Source organism: Crocuta crocuta, unplaced genomic scaffold (assembly GCF_008692635.1).
Source record: "Crocuta crocuta isolate KB4526 unplaced genomic scaffold, BGI_CrCroc_1.0 scaffold613, whole genome shotgun sequence".
In the NCBI taxonomy this organism is placed as follows: Eukaryota; Metazoa; Chordata; class Mammalia; order Carnivora; family Hyaenidae; genus Crocuta; species Crocuta crocuta.
The window spans coordinates 162,642-170,395 of record NW_027528880.1 but is presented as its reverse complement, the minus strand read 5'-3'; the positions used below and the strand labels follow the sequence as shown (position 1 = coordinate 170,395).

The window sequence follows — 7,754 nt, the reverse complement described above, 5'->3', positions numbered from 1 at the left end:
TGCCGCCCGCCTGCATCGTCTGCCAGCCTCAGTCCTTCGGCTGCCACCCCCTGGTTGGCTGCGAGGAGTGTAACTGTTCGGGCCCCGGCGTCCAGGAGCTCACGGACCCCACCTGTGACGTGGACAGTGGCCAGTGCAAGTGAGCGGTGCAGTGGGGCTGTCACCACGGGCCGGGGTCGGTCCTGGGTCAGGGATGGCAGTGCCGCTGAGGGCGCTCTCTCCACGTCTGGGCAGGGGGAGGGTTACACCTTGGGGAGCCACTGCCTCGGGGGCCACCCGTGGTCTCAGTAAGCGTGGAGGGGAGGCCCGGCCAGCGTCTGCGCTCCCTCCGGCAGGTGCAGACCCCACGTGGCCGGGCGCCGCTGTGATACCTGTGCTCCTGGCTTCCACGGCTACCCCAGCTGTCTCCCCTGTGACTGCCATGAAGCGGGCTCCATGCCCAGCGTGTGCGACCCCATCACAGGCCAGTGCCACTGCAAGGTGAGGGGCCGGGCGCCTAGCTGGGCTCCGCGGCCCGACGCCCCACCTCCTGTGTTGCTGCTGAAACTCCTCCTGGGGGCACTGGGGGAGTCACCCCCTCAGCGAGAGGGAACAGCGAGCCAGGGTGCTGGACCCCACAGCGCGTGACCGGCTGACCTGCCCTGTTCTGCCCCCAGGAGAACGTGCAGGGCCCAAGGTGTGACCAGTGCCGCCTGGGGACCTTCTCCCTGGACGCCGCCAACCCAAAAGGCTGCACCCGCTGCTTCTGCTTTGGGGCCACCGAGCGCTGTGGGAGCTCAGCCCACAGCCGCCGCGAGGTGTGCAGACACCAGGACCTGGACCCGGGGCAGGACCACCTTCCAGAGGGGACGCGTGACCCCCAACTGGCAGGCCCCGGTGTGGGACGGGCCCCGTGACACGTGAGGTGCTCACCCCGTGCCCCTCCCGTGTGCCCACAGCACGTGGACATGGAGGGCTGGACGCTGCTGAGCGGTGAGCGGCAGGTGGTGCCGCACGAGCGGCGGGCCGGGGCCGAGCTGCTCTACGCCGATCTGCGGCGCGGGCCCGAGGCCTTCCCGGAGCTGTACTGGCAGGCCCCGCCCTCCTACCTGGGGGACAAGGTGAGCGGGCAAGGCCGGCCCTGGGGACGGCACTGAGGGCGCCCGGGAGGCCCCGGGAGCCTGGGGGAGGACAGCACGGATGCCGGCCACGTCCAGGGCGGGGCGGGGGCTCTGAGGGCGCCTGAGGCCTTGCCCGGCCCCATCGCTGCCGACCCTGGGCCCGTGGTCGGGGTCTGGCCGGGTCACGTCTGTCTGCCCCGCCTCCAGGTGTCATCCTATGGCGGGACCCTCCGCTACGAGCTTCACTCGGAGCCCCAGCGGGGAGACGTGTTCATCCCCATGGAAAGCAGGCCGGACGTAGTGCTGCAGGTACCCGGACGGGGCGGATGCGGCTGCTGCGCGGGCTGGCGGGCAGCACGGCCGCAGGCCCTCATCTGCCCACCCACCTCCCCAGGGCAATCAGATGAGCATCGTGTTCCTGGAGCCGGCGTACCCGGCACCCGGCCACGTTCACCGTGGGCAGCTGCAGCTGGTGGAGGTGAGCAGAGCTGGTCCGGGCACGCGGGGGCGACCTGGATCCCAGCACGACCCAGCGGGGCCCCGGGGGCCTGAGGCTGCCGTGCCCGCTCTCCGGGACAGAAGACGGGCCTGGGAGCGGGAGCTCGTCCCCTCCCCTGCGCACGTCACCGCTGCTGCTCTGGCCGCCTGTGTGGGTGGCGCTCCCGGCCACGTGCTGGCCCTCGAGGCCCTGACCCCTCGCTGCCGAGCAGCTGCTGGGACGCCCAGTGGCCCTGCGGGTCCGTCTGCCTTTTGTCGCCTGCGTCCGCCTCTCTTCCCAGCTCGTGGCATCTAAGGTGTCTTTGGCTGAACAAAAATGCAGATGTTTAATGTACTCAAAGTTCTCAGCTTTTCATGTGCAATTAGCGTTTTCGTGTTCCTTTAAGCGTCAGTGTCTCTGGAATCAGAAAGTACCCACCCAGGTTTTGTTTTAAAGTTTAAAGTGTGTCCTGTGTGGTTGAATTCTCACGTTTGGAGTCGGTTTCTGTGCACGGCGGGAGGTGGGGTTCAGGTGCTGGTCTCCCCACGGGTGGCGGGCCAGTCTGGCCCCGAAGTCACCCGTCCTGCCCCCTGAGCGTCGTCTCGGCCCACAGGGGAACTTCCGGCACATGGAGACCCACAGCGCCGTGTCCCGCGAGGAGCTCATGATGGTGCTGGCGGGCCTGGAGCAGCTGCACATCCGCGCCCTCTTCTCCCAGACCTCCTCGGCCGTCTCCCTGCGCAGGGTGGCGCTGGAGGTGGCCGGCGAGGTGGGCAGGGGGCCTCCAGCCAGCAACGTGGAGCTGTGCATGTGCCCTGCCAACTACCTCGGGGACTCCTGCCAGGTGAGAGGGGCGGGCAGCCCGCTCTGTCTGCCCCGTTCACCCCCCGCCCGCCAGCTTGTCTGCCTGCGCCTGCCCCCGTCACCTGTGGCCCTGCCTGCCCTCCGTGCACACGCTGCTCCCTACGCCTTCTCCGTCCGCACCCGCCCTCCTCCTCCTCCCCTTCACGCGCTTGTCTGTCCGAGGGGTCTGCCACTGAGCACCCACCCGCTCAGAAGAGGTATCTGGAGGAGGAAGAGGCGGCCCAGCCCACGTTGGGGGGCTGCTCACCGGAGTCGGCATCCATACGGCTTTGGGGGTCTGACTTCGTGTCTCCAGCCAGCCAGGGCCAGGGTTCCCGAGGGTCGGAGCACGTGGTCCCTGGTCTGCCCTCGGGTCGGCCCTGCTTTCTTTCCTGACCACTTACGCCCCTGCCCCCAGGATTGTGCCCCTGGCTACTACCGGGACGTCAAAGGTCTCTTCTTGGGTCGCTGTGTCCCCTGTCAGTGCCACGGCCATTCAGACCGCTGCCTCCCTGGCTCGGGTGTCTGCGTGGTGAGTAGGGCCCAGCAGAGACACAGAGCGGGGGGGCCAGGGCCCTGGGTCAGCACTGACGGATACACCGGGGTGCGGGGAGAGGGAGGTGTCCTGGGCGGGCCCCCGGCTGGCCTCGGGCCCGGAGTGTGCGGCGCGCTGGCGGGAGAGCTGACCGGACCCTGCAGGGGAGACGCAGAGCCTCGCCGCCAGCGCCCCCACCTGGCCCTTCTGCCCCAGGGCTGCCAGCACAACACGCAGGGGCGCCACTGCGAGCACTGCCAGGCCGGCTTCGTGCGCAGTGGGGCTGAGGACCCGGCGGCCCCCTGTGTCAGCTGCCCCTGCCCCCTCGCCGTGCCTTCCAACAAGTAAGCGGTGCCAGCCTGTCCCGGGTCCCGAAGGGCGGCTGGTGGCGTGGCCCCTACAGCCCCGGTGCGGCAGGTCACCGCCCCCCACCCGGTTGGGTCAGCACTGCCGTCTGGAGGCCGGGATGGCTGAGGCGGGCTTTCGAGGTGGGGGCCCCCGGTGGGTGTGCAGCTGTCACAGGACCCCCTGCGTCTGCACAGCTTTGCCGTGGGCTGCGTCCTGCGAGGTGGCCGCACACAGTGTCTATGCAAACCTGGCTATGCGGGCCCNTGTGCAGGTGTGTGTGCAGGTGTGTGTGCAGGTGGGCGGAGGGACACAGTCCGCTAACCCCAGCCCCTCCCCCAGGTGCGCCCCGGGCTTCTTTGGTAACCCTATGGTGCTGGGCAGCTCGTGCCAGCCCTGCGACTGCAGCGGCAACGGTGACCCCAACCTGCTCTTCAGCGACTGTGACCCCCTGACTGGTGCCTGCCGCAGCTGCCTGCGCCACACCGCCGGGCCCCGCTGCGAGAGCTGCGCCCCCGGCTTCTATGGCAACNACCCCCGGGATGGAGGAGGGGGCGGCGGGGCAGAGCGAGGGGCTCAGGGCTCTTGCTGTGGCACCCCTTCTGCAGGGTGTGACTGCTCCCCATGCGGGACAGAGACCTGCGACCCCCACAGCGGGCACTGTGTGTGCAAGCCAGGCGTGACGGGGCCACTCTGTGACCGGTGCCAGGTAGGGCTGCCGCCAAGGGAGGGGCCTGCGGCTGTGGGCGGGGCCTCCTAGCTGGAGCCGGCAGTAAGGGCCGTCTGTGCCGCAGGAAGGATACTTCGGGTTCCAGAGCTGTGGGGGCTGCCGCCCGTGTGCCTGTGGACCAGCCGCCGAGGGCTCTGAGTGCCACCCCCAGAGTGGGCAGTGCCACTGCCGGCCAGGGGTGGGAGGGCCCCAGTGCCGTGAATGTGCCCCGGGCCACTGGGGGCGCCCTGAGGAGGGCTGCAGGCGTGAGTACCAGCAGGCGGGGTACTGTAGGGTGGCCAGCACCCCGGGGACCTCTGCCAGCGCTTACCCTGCCTCTCCACACGTAGGCTGCCAGTGCCCGGGGGGCCACTGTGACCTACACACCGGCCGCTGCACCTGCCCCCCCGGGCTCAGTGGGGAGCGCTGTGACACGTGCAGCCACCAGCACCAGGTGCTGATCCCCGGCGGGCCCGGCAACCGCGGCGTCCACTGTGAAGGTGCGCCCCGTGCCCCAGCCCCGCTCCCTGCAGCCAGCCCCGTCCCCAGGTCCTCCCCGTCTACCTGTGGGCACGCGGGTCCCGGCCCTCAGGGTCTGTCAGTCCCTGTGCTGCTGTGACCCCGGCGCGCTCTCGGTTTTCTAAGGGATCCCTGGACTTCGTGCTGACTCGCTGCTTCCTTTCTGGCCCCTAAGTGCTGGGCTCCCCAGCTGCCCCTTCCACCCTGGCCTTGCACCGGCCTCCTGGCACCTGTCCGGTCCCCTACTCCCGCTCTGAGCCCGTGCTGGCCTTTCAGCTGGTCCTGTGAGCTCCCTGCTCACCTCCGCCCCCACTAACCACGGCGCCTTCAGCGCAGCTCAGCTTTCCTGCGCCAGCTCTGCGGTCCTTGGCTGACGGGCCCCCCCCACCCCGTCCCCTGGTTCCTTCCCCGGCCCCGCACCGACCCCCGTGCCGTGCCGCCCGCAGTGTGTGACCGCTGTGTGGTCCTGCTTCTGGATGACCTGGAGCGGGCCGCCGCCCTCCTCCCTGCCGTCCGGGAACTGTTGCAGGGGGTCAGCGCCAGCTCGATGGCCTGGGCCCAGCTGCACAGGCTGAACGCCTCCATCGCCGACCTGCAGGTAGGCCTCGGTCCGGCCCCCCAGCCCCCCCTCCCAGCGTGCGGGGCCTCACCTTCTCTCCTCCCCAGAGCCAGCTCCGGAGCCCCCCAGGTCCCCGCCACGAGGCAGAACGGCAGCTGGATGCCCTGGAACAACAGAGCTTGAGCCTCGGACAGGACACACAGGGGCTGGACGGCCAGGCAGGACCCTGGGGAGCCCCGGCCCGGGAGGCCCCTCCCCCAAAGCTCCCGGGGTGCTCCTCCCCTGCAAAACCCCTTCCCACAGTAGAACACACCTCCAGCGATCCTCTCCCAGGGCCCCAGACTGTCCGCTCTCCCCTGAGGCCCCACCCTGTATCCTGACGGGGCGCCGTGTCCGCAGGCCTCGAGAGCCCTCGCCCGGGCTAGGCAGCTGCTGGACAGCACCGAGGCGGCGTCCGGCCGGGCGCAGACGCTGCTGGCGTCCATCAGGGCCGTGGACCGCATCCTGAGCGGTAGGAGTGAGCCCAGCGGGGCAGGGAATGGTGGGCAGGCAGCATGGTGCGCAGGGTCAGAGCGGGGAGGGCTGCCTCCAGGGGCTTGGTGCCGAAGGGCCCGTGGGGTTGGCCGTGTAGACCGGGAGATGGTGCCGCAGCCGAGCAAGTGGCAGGTGTGGCCGGAGAGGAGCGGGCAGGTGGATGCTGTGGGGCGTGCCGGCACCCTCTCTGGGGATACTGGGGATACTGGGCCCCCCTCCAGCGGTACCCCGTTTCCTGGGAAGACTTGCTGGCAGATGCCTTAATTACAAACAGATCTGTCGCCAAAAGAAGAGACTGGGGGGAGCAGGCCAGGCCCAGGGGTCAGGGAGGAAGTGAAATTTCAGCCCAGTGCTGACCTCAAGGAGCTGGCCGGGCGAGGAAGGCAGGGGACGGGCTGAGCAGATGGGCAGCATGGTTTGGGGTGGGGGTGGGGAGGTCCGGTGGCCTAGCAGCCGAGCACAGCCATGGCTGGGAGCCAGGGTCTTGCGGGTCGTCCCGGGGGGTTCTGGGAAATGCGCTGGTGTCTGAGCGTGCTCGGGGGGTCTAGTGGGCGGAGGCCGGCCTGGGCCGCAGGCTGGACCTGACGACCCCCACCCTCACCCCTGTAGAGCTGGAGTCCCAGACAGGTCACCTGTTCCCGGCCAATGTCTCCACCCCGTCGGGCGAGCTCGCGCGCCGGACGCTGGCTGAGGCGGAGCGTCTGCTTGGGGAGATGCGGGCCCGCGACCTGGGTGCCCCGAGAGCAGCGGCTGAGGCTGAGCTGGGCAAGGCCCAGAGACGTGAGTGGTGTTGGCCCTGGAGGGGCAGGGACGGGGAGAGACTGGGCCAGGAGCCCCAGGGGTAAGGTCGGCAAGGAGTGGCTGAGATCGGCTTGAGATGGAGCAGGTGGGGGCTGGGCAGGTGGCAGGTAGGGACCTGGGTTGCAGAGTTACCGCCCACACGACTGTCCCCGTTCGCGGCCTTGGCCAGTGCTGGCCCGTGTGCAGGGACGACTGACCAGCCACTGGGAGCAGAACCTGGCGCTGGCCCAGCGCGCCCGAGAGCAGCTGGCCCAGCACGAGGCTGGCCTCATGGACCTTCGGGCGGCCCTGAACCGGGCGGTGGGCACCACTCGGCAGGCAGAGGAGCTCAACAGCCAAAACCAGGAGCGCCTGGAGGAGGCCCTGGTGAGGGGCCCTCCCTGCCCCCCTCCCGCTCACCCTCCTGCCCTGCAGCCTCCCCGCTGACGTCGCATCTCTGTCCCCCGTACCCTCTCCTTCCCCACGGCCTCCAGCGACGGAAGGAGGAGCTGTCCAGTGACAGCGCCACTCTGAGCGCCACTCTGCAGGCGGCCCGGAGCGTCCTGGCCCAGCTCTCTGGGCTCCTGCGCGGCATGGACCAGGCCCGGGAGGTGAGTGCCGCCCCTCCGGGGGGCACCCGGGCAGGTTCGGGTGGGACTGTGCGTGCAGGGCGCGGCCTCTGGGTTCCCACCTCTGGGGAGGGCCAGCAGGGGTTCCGGCTGAGGGTCCCGTTTAGCCCTCCCCACCCCCCAGGAGTACGAGCACCTGGCCGCCAAGCTGGATGGGGCCCGGACGCCGCTGCTCGAGAAGATGCGGGCCTTCTCCCCAGCCAACAGCAAGGTGCACTTGGTGGAGGCCGCCGAGGCCCATGCTCAGCAGCTGGCCCTGCTGGCCCTCAACCTGAGCAGGTGCGGGGCCCAAGGGGTGCCTTGGGCTCACAGCCGGTCTTTCCTGGGGCACGGCGAGTCTGGGGGGACCCTCGCAGAGGCTGTTGTCCCCCACAAGGCCCAGGCAGAAGCCGCAGCCCCAACTGGCTGCAAGGAACAAGGAAGGCACAGCCAGCAGGGAGCAGGGCAGGGTGGGGGCGGGGCTGNGCATGGCAGGTGAGGCCCTGAACCCCCTCCCCACAGCCCTGCCCCCCGCCCGGCCCCAGCTCCCGCCAGGCACGTGTGAGCCGTGTCCCGTCCCCGTGTCTGCAGATGGTGGTGCAGCGCGGCCTGGAGCCCCGAGCCCGCGCGCTGCTGGCCAGTGCCAGTGCCCTGGTGGAGGCCGTCCTCGGGGAGCAGCAGAGGCTGGGCCGCGGTGGGTACCGGGGCGGGGAGAGGGCGGGGCCTGGGCTCCGCTCACCTTTC

General features: G+C 70.1%; 1 protein-coding gene across 1 annotated transcript in view; it reads left to right on the top strand.

Moving 5' to 3' along the window:
* LAMA5 (laminin subunit alpha 5) overlaps nucleotides 1–7,754 on the top strand; it is a 63,392-nt gene that overhangs the window by 44,098 nt on the left and 11,540 nt on the right. Inside the window, 22 exon segments of the mRNA XM_077756804.1 lie at nucleotides 1–139; nucleotides 336–480; nucleotides 657–797; nucleotides 939–1,100; nucleotides 1,308–1,409; nucleotides 1,495–1,578; nucleotides 2,192–2,422; nucleotides 2,840–2,953; nucleotides 3,173–3,300; nucleotides 3,499–3,579; nucleotides 3,644–3,858; nucleotides 3,910–4,010; nucleotides 4,096–4,276; nucleotides 4,361–4,510; nucleotides 4,976–5,127; nucleotides 5,196–5,306; nucleotides 5,488–5,599; nucleotides 6,232–6,402; nucleotides 6,593–6,789; nucleotides 6,897–7,013; nucleotides 7,156–7,425; nucleotides 7,566–7,704. Coding sequence (XP_077612930.1) covers nucleotides 1–139; nucleotides 336–480; nucleotides 657–797; nucleotides 939–1,100; nucleotides 1,308–1,409; nucleotides 1,495–1,578; nucleotides 2,192–2,422; nucleotides 2,840–2,953; nucleotides 3,173–3,300; nucleotides 3,499–3,579; nucleotides 3,644–3,858; nucleotides 3,910–4,010; nucleotides 4,096–4,276; nucleotides 4,361–4,510; nucleotides 4,976–5,127; nucleotides 5,196–5,306; nucleotides 5,488–5,599; nucleotides 6,232–6,402; nucleotides 6,593–6,789; nucleotides 6,897–7,013; nucleotides 7,156–7,425; nucleotides 7,566–7,704 — 3,243 coding nt within the window.